Consider the following 20,836-nt stretch of genomic DNA (forward strand, 5'->3'; position numbering starts at 1 on the left):
GAACTTATGTTCTATGCTTGAGCATTTGGTCTTATACTAGCAAACAACATATCTCAGTTGCTTATGAGACTCTCATGGCTAAGAACAGCACATTTATAATGGATTAAAACAAATAATGATTATTTACAATTTCAAACACAACTGTGTCACTTAGAGTGATAATCATAATTATTATTATTTACAACATTCTTCAGTTCAGCTGTTCCTTCACAAAAGAGCTATAAATTTACTTTTTACCTCTGAATAATGAATAATAGGGACTATTTTTAATAAAACTCTGAATCAGAGGTAGACGAAAAAACTGCCGAAAAAAGGCATTTGTGATTTCTGATCTCCCATATTCAATCATGGGAGAAAAAAAGATAGGAGAAAATAGATTATGAAATACTAGTCCCTACACAGTCTGAGTAGGAAGCTGTCTTCAAAATAAAGATCCTATGTTAGCACTTTTTAGATCAAGCTCTTCCTCTTCCCATCTGAGGTCCCGAGCACCTTGTGAGCATTAGTGTAAGTGTGGAATCTTCAATGTGAGTAGCCTCTGCACAGCACTCCAACTCTTTCATTTTAACAAACGAAGGCCCAGAAGTTAAGGTCATACAGCTAATTCCTGGCAGAACTAGAAACAGATCCTAGGTCTCAAAAGACCTATCACATTTCATTTTATGATAGTTTGTTTCAAAAACATCATAGCACAGTTCATTTTTTCTTCTTTAGAGACAGGGTCTTGCTTTATCACCCACAGGCTGAATGCAGTGGTGAGATCACAGCTCACTGTAAAGAGATCCACCTGCCTCAGCCTACCGTGTAGCTAATACGACAGGCGTATGCAACCACACCTAGCTAACTTAAAAAAAAATCTTTCTGTAGAGATGTGGTCTTGCTGTGTTGCCTAGGCTGGTCTCAAACTCCTGGCCTCAAGTGATCCTTCCGCCTCAGTCTCCCAAGGTGCTGGGATTACAGGTATGAGCCACTGTGCTGGCCTATAGTACATTTTCTAAGTGTTTTTGTTCAGACAGAAAGCTCTCAGTAAATCTTTAAATTATTTTAAGTTCATTCTAAAGATAAAGTTATTTCCTTAAGGATCATCAAAAAGCTATATATTTAGAGAAATTATAGGCCATTAATGATATTTATCTAAATATTTGTCTTTAATTTTAAGTATTATTGGATTATGGTTAAAGCAGTGGCAAAAGGTATCAAAAAGGTTGCCAATTAGTATTGATTAGATTTTAGAAACAGCATAAGGTAGGAGTTAAAAGACCTGGGTTCGAGACCTATATATTCTGTTTTTATGATCTTGGGAAAGACACTGAACATCACTAAGTTACAACTAGGCAAGTATCACCAACCTCACAGGGTATTTTGAGGACTAAATAAGAAAAGCAAGATGTAGTCTTTAGAAATATAAATTGTGGCTGGGCGCAGTGGCTCACGCCTGTAATCCTAGCACTCTGGGAGGCCGAGGCGGGCGGATTGCTCGAGGTCAGGAGTTCAAAACCAGCCTGAGCAAGAGCGAGACCCCGTCTCTACTAAAAATAGAAAGAAATTAATTGGCCAACTAATATATATAGAAAAAACTAGCTGGGCATGGTGGCGCATGCCTGTAGTCCCAGCTACTCAGGAGGCTGAGGCAGAAGGACTGCTTGAGCCCAGGAGTTTGAGGTTGCTGTGAGCTAGGCTGACGCCATGGCACTTACTCTAGCCAGGGCAACAAAGCGAGACTCTGTCTCAAAAAAAAAAAAAGAAATATAAATTGTTATAGATAGACCTTTGTCTATAGTGTTTAATACTTAAAACAAAACTGAACTCTGAACTAGGAAAGGGACAAATAGGAACACTACAGTTTTATAGACAAAAAGTTTAAATAGACAAAAAAAATGTCTTATTCAAGCACATGCAGCTAGGAACAGAATCTATTAAATAATTCTAGAAAAATAATCATTCAAATGATATCATTTTTCTATGACCAAAGCTTCAATCCAAAGGTATTTTGGCAATGTTAAAATTCATGAATGTATTTAACATGAAACTTGCAAGGGACATACTAGAAATAAAATACATACCGGAAGTACTAAACGGTTCGTGGCCATCAGAGGAATTCTGGTCTGTTCCTCTTACATAAAACATAAGCTGAGTTGGTTTCAAAGACTTGAAGCCTGGCTTCTGGAGGTTTTCTAAGTAGACACTTAATCTCTTGAGAGAATTTTCATTGATTTCCTAGAAAAATATATTAAGGGCATTTACATACAAAATAGAACAAGGAAACGTGAGAAATTATATCTGGCTTTTCAAACACATTATTGAGGATATTAAATAATTTAGTATTAAAAAATGTTGGGATTCCATAGCTCTTTGGTGAAAGATAAAATCGGGTCCACATCTTATAACAATTAACAAAATGAATTCCACATGAATAAGTTGTAAAAAAAAATGTGACCACATAAATACTAGAAAAAACATAGTTTAATTCCTTTATAACCTAGGTATAGAAAATGCCTATGATCAAATATATCAAAGCAATAAATGACTGACAAGTCCAATTATGTAATTATATTTATTTATATCCAATGATATAAGATCTCTATTACAGACCATAGAGAAATATTTTTTATGGAAAAAAATTAAAAAATTTAAAGAAACACATAAAAGAAACCACACACATACAACCAAAGTCAAAAGACAACCAACTGAGAGAAAATATTTATAACTTACAGCAAAGGGCAATTCTATCTATAAATGCTTCTTAGATATACATTCATAGGAAAGTGGTTGAATAAATTATGGTACATTCATTTAGTGGAGTATTACATAATCAAAAAGAAAAAAAAGAGAAATAATGTAATGTTGAAGATATATATGAATTGACATGGAGTGATTTCAAGGATATAGTGAGAAAAGAAAATGTTCTTTTGTGATGGAACAGCTCTGTGAAGAATGGCATAAATAACAGCTGTGCTTTTTATCACTCTGGGTCTATTTTTTTTTTTTTTTGAGACAGAGTCTGGCTCTGTCACCCAGGCTAGAGTGTAGTGGCGTCCTCATAGCTCACTGCAACCTCTAACTCCTGGGCTCAAGTGATCTTCCCGCCTCAGCCTCCCAAAGTGCTAGGATTATAGGCATGAGCCACCTGGCCCGGCCCCATTCTAGGTTTCTTTTCAGGCACACAGTGTGTGATCTGAAGTTAGAAATAATCATTGCTTATTTTTGTGTGTTTAATTTATTATAATATGATGTTCTTTTTTTTCTTTTTTTTTTCCTTTGTATCACCTAGGTTTAGAAAACTTATCATACTATGATGTTCTTAGCCTTAAGAGTCCCATAAACAAGTGTGGTACATTTTGTGCAAGCATAAGACTAAATCTTCATGATTATTTTTTGACATGTTTCTATTTTTGCCAAAAAAACCCACAAGAAGAACAATCAAAAAACTAATAAAAATGATTATCTACAGGAAGTGAATAGGAATGGGATAAAGAAAACGGATAGGAGTGAGACTTCTTACTAAACTCTACATTTAGTTTTGATTTTTTAATCCTATAAATGTTTTGTAGATTTTAAGATTAAATTAAAGAGGATTAAAAAACACCGCTGTGTATTACTGTGAAATTCTGGACTTTGAGCCTGATGTCAGGACTAGATGGGACTTTGAGTTTGTTTCCCTTAGAAAAGAGGTAAGTGTGTAGTGTACGAGTGGAAAGAAGAATGAACTGAACATGTGATGACAAGAAGAGTGAACTGCCTTCATGGAGCTTGCATTTTAGTGAGGGGGAAAAAAATAAACAATAACCCTAATAAATAAGGAAACAGGATACATGAATAGGAAAAAACACAACAGGAAAAGTACTGCAGGGTAAGGGTTAGAGGGAGTGCTGGGAAGCGAGGTGGAGGCGGCACTTTAAAATAGGGCAATCTGGGACAGCCTCACTGAAAGGTGACACGTTAATGAGAAAGCAAAGGGCAAGCCATATTTGGGATATCTGAGAAAAGGATGCTCTAGGTAGAGGGAGCAGCTCATGCAAGGGCTTGGCGCACAGTAGGCACCCAGTAAGTACAAGATGAAAGAGAAAATGAAAATATAAATCTATCAGAACAATTAAACTCTAGACACATTCTTTCATGGGTCCCCAAGTCCACCCTCAGGTTCAGTGATTTGCTAGGAAGATTCACAGAACTTGGAAGAGCTGTTTTACTCACAGTTATGGTTTATAACAGCAAAAGGATGCAGGTTAAAATCAGCAAAGGGAAAGAGTACATAGAACAGAGTTCAGGAAAGATCAGGTACAAGCTTCCAATTGTCATTTCACAGTGGAGTTTTATGGACAGTGCTTAACCTCCCAGCAATGATGTGTGATAATACATGAGAAGTATTGTCAACCAGGAAAGCTCATGTAAGTCTTGATGTCCAGGGTTTTTTTGTGGTCAGTTAAGCATGTAGTACCCACGTGGCTCTCACTTATAGCTATTCAATCTCATCTGCCCTCCCCACCATCCCAGGTCAAACTGATACAGTATAGCACAAGGCCTCAGACATACAAAAACAGGTATTTACCATAAATCACAATGTTAGCATAAACTACATGACATGGCCCCAGGCCTCAGACATATAAAACATTCCTATCAGACAAGACATTCCGAAGGCTCAGAACTCATTTCTCAGGAGCCAGTCAAGGGCCAATACTGAAGCTAGACATTTTTCAGAATGTGCAGTTTAAGCAACCCAAGCTTGCTGAGTTAACCCTTTGTAGTTCATATTTATAGTTCATATAGAAGTATTTTCTGTTGTTTTTAGAGGTGGGGTCTTACTATGTTGCCCAGGCTGCACTCAAACTCTTGGGCTCAAGCGATCCTCCCACCTCAGCCTCCCAAGCAGCTGGGTCTATAGGCACGCCACTGCACACAGCTGCACATAGAAGTTTTAATTTAAAAAGATACATTGGTACAACAGCTTTCTCCTAGAAAAAAAAAAAAAATAAAAAAAAAAAATAAAAAGATACATTGGTAGAGGAGAGGAAACATTCAACTATTACTAGGGTTGATCTTTCCACGCATGTTGGGTTTAAAACTTTAATCCCCAACGTAATGAAGATTTTCCTGTTAATTCAATTTACTGATTACTTAGAAAGGTTCTGATTTTGAATAGCCAACATATGAATATCAAATATCATAATCAGAACATTTTCTTAGAGCAAAAGCAGCAAAATTGATTTATTTGCCATTGCAAGCAGAAACAATGTTATAATTTTCAAGAGTTTATGTTCTCTTTCATGCTAAACTAGGTGTTTCATTAATGTTAATGAAATAAAAAGAACTAATGATATTAATACTAAAGGATCAGGATCTAAATTAAAATAAATAATATATTAAATAATACACAGTCATCCCAAGGTATCTGTGGGGGATTGGTTACGTGACCTGTGGATACCAAAATTCACATAGGGTCAAGTCCCTGATATAAAATGGTGTAGTATTTGTATATAACCCATGTACATCTTCTGGTATACTTTAAATCATCCCTAGATTACTTATAATACCGAACACAATGTGAATACTGTGTAAATACTAGTTGTAATGTATGGTTCAGGGAATAATGACAAGAAAAAAGTGTGTATATGTTCAGCACAGATTCAATTTTTTTTCCTGAATATTTTCAATCTGAGGTTGGTTGAATCCACAGATGCAGAACCCATGGATAGGAAGGGCTGACGCTATATTTTTTAGTGTTAAAAAAATATTGACTACCCTAAGACTATCATAAGTTATTTTTCCTATCAGTTTGTACTCCTTGAGTACACATTAACTGTTGATGTAAGGAAGTGTCCCAGCGGCACACAACACAAGGAAAAGTCATTAGAGTACTGAAACACCTTCCTTGTATCACCTTTTAAAAAGGATTGACTGAGTGTGCAGATGGGTGGATTAAAGTAAACAAAGAAAAACAAAGCATTGATCATAGTAATAAAGGTCTTAAGTTTTCTTTTAAACCCCCAATTTTACTCCCAAAACTGGTACAAAAAATAAGATTAATAATACTCTACAGAGTTAATATGACAGCTCCATTGCCTGCACAAAAAAATGACAGCTTTCATTAAAAAAGGTTATATTTTTAATTGTCAGTATCTATATTTCAAATTAGTTCAAAGCATTGATTATACCACAAGAGAATAATCCAAATTTATAGAACTCTATGTATTATATTGTATCAAAGGTAAACAAACTAAACAGAAATGTATAAAAACAAACTTACCCTTTCTTTGGGGTGCTGTCCAAAGAAATCTGGATGTACTGCAAAATAGAAAGGCCTCAAAGCGTTGACTGCTTCGGCTGCTGATAAAGCTCTTGAGTAGACAAACCAGGGTGAAAATATCTTCTCTAGACATAACCTTTAAAAAGATGTGGACTGATCATTCACGGAAGCACATACACACACAAATCCTTAATGTAGAAAATGACAATAAAATTAAAAGTATGATGCCCAGAAAATGCCATAGAAATAAGATAGATACTTTATGGCTTTCTAAAATCTATTAGTTTTTTTTTTTTTTTTTTTTGAGATAGAGTCTCAATCTGTTGCCTGGGCTAGAGTGCCATGGCGTCAGTCTAGCTCACAGCAACCTCAAACCCCTGGGCTCAAGTGATCCTCCTGCCTCGGCCTCCCAGGTAGCTGGGACTACAGGCATGTGCCACCATGCCCTGTTAATTTTTTATATATATTTTTAGTTATCTAGCTATTTTTTGTGTGTGTAAGACAGAGTCTCACTTTGTTTCCCAGGTTAGAGTGAGTGCCCTGGTGTCAGCCTAGCTCACAGCAACTTCAAATTCCTGGGCTCAAGCAATCCTCCTGCCTCAGCCTCCCGAGTAGCTGGGACTACAGGCATGTGCCACCATGCCTGGCTAATTTTTTTTTTCTGTATATATTAATTGGCCAATTAATTTATTTCTATTTATAGTAGAGACAGGGTCTTGTTCAGGCTGGTTTTGAACTCCTGACCTCGAGCAATCCACCCACCTTCGCCTCCCAGAGTGCTAGGATTACAGGCGTGAGCCACCGCGCCCGGCCTATCCAGCTATTTTATTTCTATTTTTTTTTTAGTAGAGACAGGGTCTTGTTCTTGCTCAGGCTGGTCTCGAACTCCTGAGCTCAAACGATCCTCCCATCTCGGCCTCCCAGAGTGCTAGGATTATAGGCGTGAGCTACAACGCCTGGCCCGTGACATCTATTTTTGAATGCTATAATTTACCTTTTTCATCCTAAACATTTTATAATGAAGTTGCTAAACACTGTGTACATTTTTGTTCTCACATATTAGGTGTGCTGAGTCTTTAGAAAGGTTTTACATTTTTAAAATCGTAGAGATTATAGAATCATTTCTGGTGATTTTTTTTAACAATGTGGAGACCACCAATACATTTTCAGATTACCTTTTGTTTTTCTCATGTATTTGAACTTTTTATAAAGTTAATACATAGGTTTGTACATTAAGGATTATAACAGGAGTTTTAAGTAAAGGAAACAATCAGCCAGATATTAAACATAAGCTAGTCTAAGGAAATGACAGTGATAATTCTGCTTATTCCCCTCTGAGTGAGCTTCAGTTCATTATTTCCCTTTTAAACTCAGCCTGGTAACAGAAGGCAAGGAAGTAATTGGATAGAATTATTTTCCTTATTTTTTTAATTGTGTATTTCTTATTAATTCTTATTTTCCTTATTTTTCTTATTGTGTATTTCTTATTCTTATCTTACCTTTATCAATATTGCCAAAACACAAAACCCAAAGTAGCTCACCATCCCCATTTATTTTTGGGTAGCTTTGAAACAACTTTTCACTATACAATGTCCCTTGAAATCATTCGTTCTTTCCATTTTCTCCATCAATTATCATCATCACAAAACTAGACTGTACAACTTCATACTTGGTCTACTCTTCTCTTTTCTCTAGTCACATTGGATATCACCAACAGACTAATTTTCCTAAAATCCTACTATCACTGTATTTCTTACTCCAATACCTTTGATAGCTCTCTCCGTTCCTGCAGAGTAAAATCTATTCCTTGGTCCCATATTTGAAGCCCTCTATAATCATTTTCCCTTTTATCTTTCCAACTTGGTCTCCAAGCACTCCATATAGAAACCCTCAATTCCAGCTCCCAGTGATCTTCCTCATTCTTCACCTTTCTTCCAACATAATTTTTAAACCCTAATCCATCCTCCCTGCTCCCCACTTTGCCCTATCCAAACAGTACTCGCTCACTGAACAATTACTGCATACTTTCCACGTGCCAGGAGGCATCATATCCATTTCCCCCAAAACCTTCCCATCTGTATTCTCTTTATAGTCTTTCCTGCTTTTAGAAGTCCAAAAAAGAAACTGTGTATCCTACATACTTGAAATATAATACCATAAAGGTGAATCATACTAAGAGGAAATTTGATCTGTTTTTCCTCTTAAGCTTCTCACATGGAACTATTCTAAAAGACAGTATTCTTTTCATCTTCTATTCTCAATGGACTCTTGGAGGACCTGGCTGTCCATATAAATTTTCTTTTTCTTTTTTTATTCCTGCTTTCCACCATAATATAAAATAACTTCAGAATTTAAACAACAACAACAAATTGAAATTAACCAATGCGTAATAGATTCTCTTCTCAATACTAATTACAGATTGCACCACGAAGCTTACCTCCTCACAGGTCTCAGGTGGCAAAACATTTCTGAATATGTATGTATATCAACTTCCAGGCATCCATTAATTGCTTAAAAAAAGTTAAGAAGATACCATAAATGAACAAGTGGAATTTGAAATTAAGAACATATTACCATTTATATTATCACCCCAAAGTATGAAATATTTAAGTATTAATCTAACAAAACATGTATAATAAGATCTATATGAGAAACACTACAAAATTTTGATGAAAGAAATCAAAGAACTAAATAAATGGAGAGCTGTTCCATGTTCATGAACAGAAGACTCAATATTGTCAAAATGTCAGCCCTTCCCAACTTGATCTATAGATTCAATGCACTCTCAATCACAATCCCAGCAAGTTATTTTATGAATATTGACAATTAGATCCTATGGTTTATAAGGAGAGGCAAAAGACCCAGAAAGTAGCCAACTCAACATTGAAGAACAAAGTTAGAGAACTGACATTACCTGATTTCAAGACTTACTCTGATGCTACAGTAATCAAGACAGGGTAGTGTTGGTGAAAGAACAAATACATCCATGGAACAGAACAGAGAGCCCCAAAACAGACCCACATAAATAAATTCAACTGATCTTTGACAAAGGAACAGTGGTAATCCTATGAAGCAAAGATAGTTTTTTCAACAAATGACACTGAAATAACTGGACATACACATGCAAAAAAAAAATTAACCTAGACATAGATCTTATACCCCTCACAAAAATTAACTCAAAATGGATCATAGATCTAAATGTAAAATGTAAAACTATAAAACTTCTATAAAATAACAAAAGAGAAAACCTAGATGACTTTGGGTATGAAGATGACTTTTTAGATACACCACCAAAGGCCCAATACATGAAGAAAATAACTGATAAACTAGACTTTATAAAAATTGAAAACTTCTGCTCTGCAAAAGACAATGTCAAGAGAATAAGCCAGGCCACACACTTGGAGAAAATATTTGCAAAAGACACACCTGCTAATTAACTGCTATCTAAAATATACAAAGAACACTTAAAATTCAACAATAAGAAAACAAACAACATGGTTAAAAAGAGATAAAAGACCTGAACAGACACTTCACCGAAGACATAAAGATGGCAAATAATCATGTAAGAAGACATTCAACATCCTATGTCATCAGATAATTGCAAATTAAAACAATGAATACCACTACACACATATTAGAACGATCAAAACCTAAAACACTGACAATGCCAAATACTGGCAAGGATGTGCAGCAGCAGGAACTCTCATTCACTGCTAGTGGGGCTACAGACTGGTACAGATGCTTTGGAAGACAGTTTCCTACGAAATTACTCTCACCATACTACCCAGCAATTGCGCCCCTTGGTAATTCACCAAGTGAACTGAAACTTACATCCACACAAAAACCAGTACACAGATATTTACAGATGCTTTATTCATAACTGCCAAAACTTGGAAGCAATCAAGATGTCTTTCAGTAGGTGAATGGATAAATAAACCATGGGATATCCAGACAACTGAATATTACTCAAGCTAAAAAAACAAATAAAGCTATTGAGCCATGAAAAGACATGAAGGAAACTTAACTGCCTATTATTAAGTTGAAGAAAACAATCTGAAAAGGCTATATCCTGTCTGATTCCAACTATATGATATTCTGGGAAAGGCAAAAAGTATGAAGACAATATAAAGATCAGTGGTTTCCACGGGTTGTTGGGGAGGGAGGGATGAATAGGTAGGGTACAGAAGACTTTTAGGGCAGTGAAACCACTCTGTATGATACTACAGTGGTGGAGATGTCATCACACATTTGTCAAAACCCTTAAAATGTGCATTTTCAAACCACAATGGATACATCAATTTATTTTATTTATTTATTTTTTTGTAGCAAAGTGCTGTTTATTTTGAGCATCTGGGTGCAGATTGGGTAAGAGCCAAAAAAGGCATCCACCCAATTTATTTTTTGGTTGACTGGTGTGGCAAGAGTTTCTTGGATAAGGAATGTATTTATAAGTATTCATTTAAATGTTAAAAAGGTGATTTTATTTAACCATTCACATTGATATTTTGAGACAAACACACAGATCCAGAAAATACTTCTAACACCATGAAGATTTCTGAGATCAAATGGAGATACAATAAGGAAAAAAAGAACCATCTGGACTATCTGAAGTTTCATCATTACCAGTGAGGGACTGAATTCTCACCAAACTTCATCACAAAGTATTATAATAACTGGAATAATCTAGACTTACTTAAGATAGCATAGGTACAAGGCTCAAAGCTTGCAAACAAAAAAAGACTAGAAGAATATACATATGTAATCTTTAACAATAGCTATACCTGGGGGGTGGGATATTAAGTGCTTTAAATTATTTTATTTCCTAGTTTACTTACAATGAACATGTAGAATATGTTCTTTAAAAAATCAAAGCTTTTAGCATACAAATTAAACAAGCAAAATTAGTCTAGCAGGAAATGAGTATTATTCATTCAGTATTTAAGACAGGCCTCTAGCCTTGGGAAATATGTCTAAGGACAGTCCTGAAATGTGTCCCAATTTAGTTCAAGAAAAGAGCTCTGCATACTCACACATAACAAGATTTCATTTTTTATATTACTAAGAAAATTTATGCCATTTAATTGCAAAGGCATACTGATGAATTGGCTAAAATTCTGGATAAAAAACAAGGAATAATACTTGAGAGGCACCTGATCATCTAAGAATACAAATGGGAAACAGATGAAATAACATGCAACCAAGCTGTAATTAACCAGCATGAGTTATTCAGCATAAAATGATCCTGTAAATTAGTGAAGCCTTGAAAAGCCAAAATTATGGAACAGCAAAGTTGCACTTAGGACTATGATTGCAACAACACAACATAGTTTTAATTGTTTTTTGCAGTAATATCTTAGAAGGTCATGAAATCAAAATGTCTCCATCTGATGAATAATGTAGTGATCCAAATGACATGCTCCGCTCTACATTTTCACACACACACAAAATATCAGTAACAAACATAACACTGAAAAGACACTGTTATAACTTATTTGAAACTTTAAAAATGTTTTGAATTTTGAAAGTTAAAGCATACTTTTTAAGTATGCTTTTTTGGTCTTTTCAGATAAAAAAAAATCTGAAAGCAGCTAGGTACAGTGGTGTGCCTATAGTCTCAGCTACTCGGGAGGCTGATGTGGGAGGATCACTTGAGTCCAGGAATTTGAGGCCAGCCTACACAACATAGTGAGACACGCCTCCTCTTGGTGCCCCCCACCAAAAAAAAAACCAAAACCAAACCAATCGATCAATCTGAAACCAATTAAGAAAAGACTAGGTGCTTCAAATTTGATTCATAAAGAATTTTAGAGGCAGGCAGCCAAGCTACATTGTTCAGAAGCAGCTCATAGGATTTGTCTTAAGAGTTAGCTCAGAATTAGTCTCCAAAGAATTACCTACAGCAAAATTGCAAAAATTAGAGAATGTACCTGCTATAGTCTAAATATTTGTATCCTCCCGAATTTATATGTTGAAACCAGGCCAGGCGTGGTGGCTCACGCCTGTAATCCTAGCACTCTGGGAGGCCAAGGCGGGTGGATTGCTCAAGGTCAGGAGTTCGAAACCAGCCTGAGCAAGAGCAAGACCCCGTCTCTACTATAAATAGAAAGAAATTACTTGGCCAACTAATATATATAGAAAAAATTAGCCAGGCATGGTGGCGCATGCCTGTAGTCCCAGCTACTCGGGAGGCTGAGGCAGAAGGATTGCTTGAGCCCAGGAGTTTGAGGTTGCTGTGAGCTAGGCTGACGCCACGGCACTCACTCTAGCCTGGGCAACAAAGTGAGACTCTGTCTCAAACAACAGCAACAAAAAAGAAACCTAATCACTAGTGTGATGTTATTAGGAGGTGGGCCTTTAGGAGATGATTAGGTCATTAATGCCAATATCAAAAAAGCCCCAAAGAGTGCCCCTTTCACTATGTGAGGTTACAGCAAGACAGGCTCTTGCCAGACACTAAATATGCAGACATCTTGATGTTGGACTTCCAGCTCCAGAACTATAAGCAATAAATATCTGTTGTTTATAAGTTACTCAATTTATGGTATTTTGTCATAGCAGCCTGAACAGACTAAGACAATATCATTAATGATTCTCAATCATGGAGCATATATTATGTTGTACATAAGACAGAAACATGGAGCACATCTTGGAAGCATTTATATAAAAAATATCAAAGCAGGCCGGGCGCGGTGGCTCACGCCTATAATCCTAGCACTCCGGGAGGCCGAGGCGGGCAGATTGCTCGAGGTCAGGAGTTCAAAACCAGCCTGAGCAAGAGCAAGACCCCGTCTCTACTATAAATAGAAAGAAATTAATTGGCCAACTAATATATATAGAAAAAATTAGCCAGGCATGGTGGCGCATGCCTGTAGTCCCAGCTACTTGGGAGGCTGAGGCAGGAGGACTGCTTGAGCCCAGGAGTTTGAGGTTGCTGTGAGCTAGGCTGACGCCACGGCACTCACTCTAGCCTGGGCAACAAAGTGAGACCCTGTCTCAAAAAAAAAAAAAAAAAAAAAAATCAAAGCAAAAAAAATATCCTGTTAAGTACTGATCTTTAGTTGTCCAGATTCACTTTCTAATCATAGGGTATAGCTAACCTACTCCTGGGCAATGGCTAATAAAGGACATTAATACATTAATAATGTGACAACAGATTTTCCTAATGAAAATAAAATGTTCTCAAATACAAATCTAAATATTAAATCAGTTTCTAGATTTAGAAAGAGAAATTTAAAAAAATTACAAGTTGAGAGTTAGGTGTTTTCTATAAGTAGGCTATTTCCTAAAAAGGTTCACACTTCAGTAAAGAGCATTAGAATCTAGGCCTCTTCTATTAAAAACACAGCTAGCCACTAGCCACATGTTAAGTGTAAAGCATCCACTGGATTTTAAAGATTTAATATAAAGAAAGAATGTAAAGTATCTCCTTAATAATTTTTATATTGGTTACATGTTGAAATAATTTATTGAAAATAATTTCACTTTTTAAAAAGTAAAACACAACTTAGTTTTAATTGTCTTTTGTAATTTACAGTTAGAAAATTTTAAATTATATCTGAGGCTCACATTATATTTCTACTGGACTGTACTAATCTAAGCCAACACAAGGCAAAACCACTTTAAGTTCATGTGACACTCAGAGTAGGTAGTACATAATGGTTAGGAAGGGGAGGTGAAGAGTCTATGAGCTCAGTCTTCAAATCTTGACTTTTGTACTGACTGGAACGAGCAAGGTCAAGTCACATCACCTACCTGAGTCTAACAGCAACCTTAAGTTATATCAGCTTCCTGAGTCTGTTTCCTCACCTATTTAATAATACAAGTACTAAATACTGATACATGTTAATACTGATACATATTTACTACAAAAACCGTTTCTTTGCGAATTAGCTTATGTGCAATTGGTAAATAGTAGAAAAATTTTATATCACATGCATTTTTTCCAAGCATGTTAGTGATCTGAAGTGGTCAAAGATGGACTTTCTACAATTAAAAAGGCTTTAGCAATGTATAAAGATCTTAAGGAAAAAAAATTAAATCTCCCAGTAGTTCCTTCCTTTGGTTTAAGCAGATGCTTAGTGGCTTCAAGTATGGCTACATTTCCCATTACATCAAACAACCTGGGAAGGTGCTAGTGTAGATGGCAAAGCTGAAGATTTCCAAGCCTTTTTTTTTTAAAAAAGTGATTGATAAGGCTACTTCTAAATTAAAACATTAATTTTTAAGAAACTGGTCTAAACTAGATTTAATTGTACTAGTATATTTATTAGGTTATGATTTTTGTTAGGGCTCTTATAAAATTTTGTAAGTTTTGATTGGTGTGTATTTTTCTTTATAAACCCTGTTACTTTAGTGTATTCTCTTGCAGAATATCTGGATTTCCAGGAATGCATGTATGGCATTATAGCAGAAACACCTATGTTATATACTGTTACTCCAAAATGCCCTGTAATTCCAAATTTTAAATTTTCATTAACTGAGAGAACACAATGCTAGTCTGCTAGACAGTACGGTTTAATCAATGAAATTAGTGACTATATTATTGAACTTTGTCTTTCTTTTGTAAAAGAGGAAAAATTGTAATTCTAAAACTAGCAATAAAGAATACCAAATTTAATACAAATGAGAGAACAATAGATGTTTGCAGTGCTGTTTGGCCTTTACCTGATGCTCACTATACTGAAGTGGACAGTATATTTCGGAAAAAAATGGCTAAAAGATACATACAATGCTAGAAATATTCATTAAAGCCTTTCTAAAAGTTGAAATGCAATTTAGAACATTATAATTATTTTTTGGCTCTCTGAATATGGAATCCCACATCTAACTTTTTGTACATGTGTTTAAGAGCACATTATTTATGAAAGCATAGGCTATTTGTGTCAGGATTTTTGTGAAGCTTAAGTAAAATAATGTGCATAAGGCAACATTTGATAAATAGAAAATTCACAAAAGTGGCAACTACTATTATTATATAACTTGGGGTGTATTAAAAACTGTAGAATTATTTTTTGCACCTAATGTGGGCTTACATATAGATTGAACATGCAGTCAAATATAACATTTTGGAAACAAATAATCTGGAAACAAATTTTGTGATTGGAAAACTCAAAATTATCCCAATAAGGGTACAATATCTCAAAGTCTTAAAAAAATACAATGAGGTAGGCAATTCTGTCAAGGCTACATACAGATCAAAAACCGTGATTTCATTTAATTAATAATAATTCTCTAGGAAAAATGTTTCGACTCTATCAGAATAAAAAAATGGCTAATTATTTATTTTTACTATTTTAAGACGAAGTTAACACTTGCTTAGTAATAAAAACACAAGTTTTGATGGAAGTATCATTTCTCTCTTCAAAAACAAAACAAAACTGAAGTGAGTATAATAAAGTTATATTGTGCTGTGGGAACTGCCTTTCCATGAATGAATACTGAGTTTTTAAAGATAGTGTTCCTTGGGGGATGGAGGAACAAGAGGAGAAATGAGAGGGAATATGACTTCTTTTCCTTTATCCAACAATTCTCCCCTCTTCTATAATACAATGGTGGCAGATTCATATTTCTAGAGAAAAATGCCTATATGCATAAAAACACATTCAGTAAATAATTCTGATATCCACTCAACCAAACTGTTGTTCTAAGAGGACCATTTCCTATATAAATCATTGGAAAAATTAGAAATATGTTCTGGTTCTATTTAAGAGTAAGAATGGAAACTGATGTTCCTCCTGGAGTCCTATGAGTATTTCCCATAAACTGTCCCTTAAAAGTGGACTCTGAAGACTAAGTGACAGGGATTGCATGACTATATCAGGATCCAGTTTTGGAAAAGAGAAAAGGGATAAGCGGATAAGGGAAGAGAGAGAAAAAGAAACAACTTTTAGGGCAGTGGTTCTCAAAGCAGCAACAGCATTACCAGGAACCTGTGAAAAATGCAAATTATTAGATCCCACCCCAGTCCTACAGAATCAGAAACTAGATGGAGTCCACAAATCTGTGTTTTAACACACTCTCAGGGGGTTCTGATGCAAACTCAAGTGTGAGAACTGATGCTTTAGGACATCCTTCTGATATTATCAACATAGAGGATTCTGGGATATGTTAGGAAGCTTTTAAGCTTTAAACACTTTAAAAATAATTGTTTAGGCCGGGCGCGGTGGCTCACGCCTGTAATCCTAGCTCTCTGGGAGGACTAGGCGGGCGGATTGCTCGAGGTCAGGAGTTCAAAACCAGCCTGAGCAAAAGCGAGACCTGTCTCCACTATAAATAGAAAGAAATTAATTGGCCAACTAATATATACAAAAAATTAGCCGGGCATGGTGGCGAATGCCTGTAGTCCCAGCTACTTGGGAGGCTGAGGCAGGAGGATTGCTTGAGCCAGGAGTTTGAGGTTGCTGTGAGCTAGGCTGACGCCACGGCACTCACTCTAGCCTGGGCAACAAAGTGAGACTCTGTCTTAAAAAAAGAAAAAAAAAAATTGTTTAATACAAACTTAGGGAAAGATCTTTAGATACTCAATTGTATGCTAAAAATTAAATGAAGATTTAAAGTTTTTACTTGAATTAGTTCTTTGTTCCCTGTATGGTTTATCTACTTTTGAGATTAAAAAGATAAAATTCTAAGTGGAGTCAATGTTAGAGTCCAGCAGGTTGGCAGGCATGGTTGCCTGCCTTTTCCTAAGACACAGATCTTGGGTTAGTCCTCTACTTTGTAAGACCAGGACCCAATTTTATCACTTCAGGCAGAAATAAGCAGACCCTGGGAAAACTAAATCAGAAGAGGTTTGACTGATAAGTTAGACATCAATTTTTCAATTTACTTTGAGAAATATAACTGCTAAAAAGACTGGAAAATTCAGATCTAATGTTCTTTCTCTTATAGCACTAACTATACAGAAAATCAAATTACTATCAGCAGAGTAGAGTTGGGTGCTCTCATTTGCTTAGTGACACCAGCACCAAAAGCCTGGGGCATGCACATCAACTGCAGGCTTCTTGTCTTCAGACAAATTCTTACGCGGGTGATTTCTGTCCATATTGCACTTAGCTCACTATCTTTCCATTTAGAAAAGGCCTCAGGCATCCTATAAAATAACTAAAGAAGTTACAGTGTCTTATCAGACTTGGGAAATATTCTGGGTCTTTCATTCATCTATTCATCAATACTTATGTGTCAGGTCCTATCTAAATCACTGGGAATAGAAAAATATTAAGACAATTCTAGCCCTCAAAAGACTTAAGTCTAGGAGAGAGGGAGTACTGCAAAAACAAACACAAGCAGATAATTATAAAACAATGCAGTAAATGCAATGACACACATGCACAGAATATGAAAAACTCCCAGGTGCTACACCCAGAATGGGGGACTCTCTGGAAAGCCTTCCAAGGAGATGGTGTCCTTCACAGATGGGATGAGGAGGTAGAAGACCGGAAGGATACAATTTACAAACCATTGTAAATTACTACTTTAATCCACTTAATAGTAACATCAGCTAATATTTCATAAAATGAAAATTTCTAATTTCAATCTAAATTCTGTGCAAAGGGAGGCATTAAATCTGTGCAATTTCAAACTAAATTTGGTGGAAAGATACCTAAGTTGATGAAAAATCCAAATTAGGAAATAGTGTAAGTAAAACTTGTTTTGCTTAAATGACTTTCGGTAGACACAGTCTGTCAAGCAGAGGTCCTAGGAAGAGGCTTTCGCCATTTGGCACAATTTTTATTTGAACCTAACTTATTTTTAAAAAGTTAATCTCATGCTACTCTCATTTAAAGTTCCCTTAGCGGCTATCTTGTAAGGTTTTTGAAAGCAGTTTGTTCCATCAACGAGGGATAAAAGCTGGCAATTTTCATTGCTTTTCAGTTGAATATGTACTTCTTAGGGTAGGGAAAAAGGCAAAGAAAAAGAGCAAAAGCAGGAAATGCTATTAGATAAATTAACCTAAATTGTGTAGCTTCCTTTTTAAAATCTCTATGAGACTTAAATCCTAACAATTTCCTGTAAATCAAGGACTTCGGGAAAATATAACAGTGGGAGACAATCAAACCAAAATCGTCTTTGCGTTCCCATTTTAACGCGAATTAATTCAGACGCGAAGCGGGCACTCCAGCGCCTGGCACTGCCTCGGCTCAAAGGTTAGCACGTTGACTCCGGTGGCTCTAGCACGCCCCTCGGCCCTCTGTCCCCCGAGAGGACGGAGTGCGCCGCCGGAGCGCCTCCCCTCCTGCCCCTCACAGCTCGGGCCAAGGTCCGACGCCGGCGCAGACTCCCACCAGCCCCACCTCCCACCCTGAACCCGCGGGGAGGACGCTCGCCCCTGCAGGCCTGCGCGGTGGCGCATGCGCAGGGCTCCAGCCGGCCAACCCGCGCGCGCCGCAGGGCCCGGCGCTCCCACCTGCGCTCGCCACACAGGGCGACTGGCGCTGACAGGATCTTACCCGCGGTGCTCTCCGAGCCCCCACCCCTGAAATCTCAGCTGGGCACGCGGGGCTCCACCTGCCCCCAGCACCCTCCACCCACGGCGGCAGCAGGTCGCTCGAGGCGAGCCCAGTCAGGGGGCGGGCCGCAGGTCGCGCTCCCATTGGCTGGAGCGTGCCAGGCCTCCCCCCCAAGGCGCCTGCGCGCAGCCAGGGGTGCGGGTTAAACCCTCTCGGTACCCGGGCCCGCGCGGACGTCCGCGGCTCCCGACCGCTCCGCCTTCCCGCGAGCTTCGAAGCCCCTGCCCCCCCACCTTCTTACCCTCCGCCCTGAGCGGCCTCCGCGCGCTCCGCTGAAAGCTTTAGGAGGCGCGGAAGAGCACTCTCGAGATACGTAGGACTAGGCTAGAGGGAGTCGCAAAGGGATTGGCCAGTCGGTGGCTGGCCCGAGGGTTAATAGGAGGGCGGGAACTGAGAGGGGCGACCAGGCACGCGCTGGCGCCTGGGGAGGTGGGGCGGGCTGCCGGGGGCGCGCGCATGCGCCGGGCTGCCCGTGCCCCCCACCCCCTCATCCCCCCACCCCCCGGCCCGGGCGCCCTGGGAAGGGCGAGGCTGCGAGGAGTTCTAGGAGCTGACGGACGACTTAGCCGCAGATTTTGAATGTGTCATGGAAGTATCTCCTTTGGTTTTCCTTGTATAAATATAGCTAACTTTTAAACATTTCTTTCCTCCAGCTTTTTACATTTTTTTACTTTGGCCCCTTCAGTATCTGGATGTCTTTAAACGTTAAGAACTGTTCAGTCGGCATGGCCTTCTTACTGTTAGATGAAATCAGGCAAATACAGTAACTACCCTTTTTTACCTTTGGCACTGTTGACAGGCAGAAGTTGCCTCTATTTGTTACAGCGCTAAGGACTTCTCATTAGAAACCAATCCGGTCACTTGGGGTCCATTCCATCCAATCCCATTTTCCCTAGAAGCTTAATGTACCATCCTTTCTCTCCTGCATCTTCAGCCTAATATATCTTTGCCACCGGCATTTAAACGGTCGCATATTTCTTTTCCTTTCTTAGAGTTTCACTTACCATTTGTAGAAATGACTAATTTATAGTTGCCCACTTAACTAGTCTCCACTTCTCTTCAGAGGCGCCTCAAAATGATCTCCAAGCGTATTTCCCAGCGGTGCCATTTAAGTAATGGCAGTTATAGTCTCACCCAATCTGCTCCTACTAAGGAACTGGGCATGTTTCTTGACGTCTCCTGTCTCACTTCCCATGTTCCATTTGCGATACTATTCATTCCACATTTCATCCACAGTAATAAGGCATTTTGCTAAGTGCTAGGATTTAACTTTTCTGCTCTTGTGAGGTTATAGACTTATTCCAATGATGCTACCATGTATCATGTTTGAAGAATTCCCTTAGGCAATACTTCCAATCTCCTTAGTCACAACTTGTTTTATTACTAACCTTATTCAGACTTTTTTCTCTAAATTTTATCTTAATTTTTATTTCAGGATATTATGAGGGTACAAGCATTTTGGTTACATTTTATGTCTTTGCCTCACCCAAGCAAGGATTAGAGGCATGCCCTCTAGTTTTAAATTATGGTTTAAAGTATCAAATTAAAAATGATGATTACCACCTTGGACAATGTGCTACAGATTCTGAAGATGACTTCATAAGAAGGGTTTTAACTTCCTAAGGTGATTTGGAAGGAGCAATCCCTGTTGAGATATTTAAGTTCTGGTATGTTTGTTAAAAATATTTCTTTTAGTTATATCTAATGTAACATACATAAATTTTCAAAAATCATATAGTATTCTAAGATACACTAAAGGAAAACTCTTCTGAGGGTAATTTAAAATTTTTTGGTATAATTCAGAATGTACTCTGGAATTTTAGTGCTCAAATCATTTTCCAAAATTATGTTATTATTCTCAATTATAGATGTAGAATACCTTTAGAGACTGGACTGAGTACACACCAAACCTATATCATACCCTTAAAGGTTTTCCTGAAAACTCCAGTTACCTCCTTGCATGTTTTCCCTTTTATAACTCCCTGTTACTAAATGCTGCACAGTTTATGGTTTTTCACCTTCTGGATTTCAGAATAATAGGGATTTACTATATTTACGTTCTCCTAAATTAAAGTCAAAAAGTAAT

At 37.4% G+C, this 20,836-nt stretch overlaps 1 protein-coding gene across 4 annotated transcripts in view; it reads right to left on the reverse strand.

The window, feature by feature from the left end:
- The window catches only part of TCAIM (T cell activation inhibitor, mitochondrial), a 60,458-nt gene extending 41,338 nt beyond the window's left edge, over window positions 1-19,120 (reverse strand). Inside the window, exons 1-4 of one of the 4 annotated variants that reach the window (XM_012770385.3) lie at window positions 18,992-19,120; window positions 8,682-8,754; window positions 6,245-6,380; window positions 2,064-2,217 (exon numbers count right to left, since the gene is read on the reverse strand). In XM_012770385.3, the coding sequence (XP_012625839.1) occupies window positions 2,064-2,217; window positions 6,245-6,380; window positions 8,682-8,710 (319 nt within the window). In that variant the 5' untranslated portion in view covers window positions 8,711-8,754; window positions 18,992-19,120. Of the gene's footprint in view, window positions 1-2,063; window positions 2,218-6,244; window positions 6,381-8,681; window positions 8,755-18,647; window positions 18,820-18,991 lie in introns of those variants that run through there. The other 3 variants (XM_076006958.1, XM_012770384.2, XM_012770386.2) reach the window with 3 other exon arrangements.
- Window positions 19,121-20,836: the final 1,716 nt, after the last annotated feature.

The sequence above is a fragment of the Microcebus murinus genome, chromosome 1 (genome assembly GCF_040939455.1).
Source record: "Microcebus murinus isolate Inina chromosome 1, M.murinus_Inina_mat1.0, whole genome shotgun sequence".
Taxonomy (NCBI): domain Eukaryota; kingdom Metazoa; phylum Chordata; class Mammalia; order Primates; family Cheirogaleidae; genus Microcebus; species Microcebus murinus.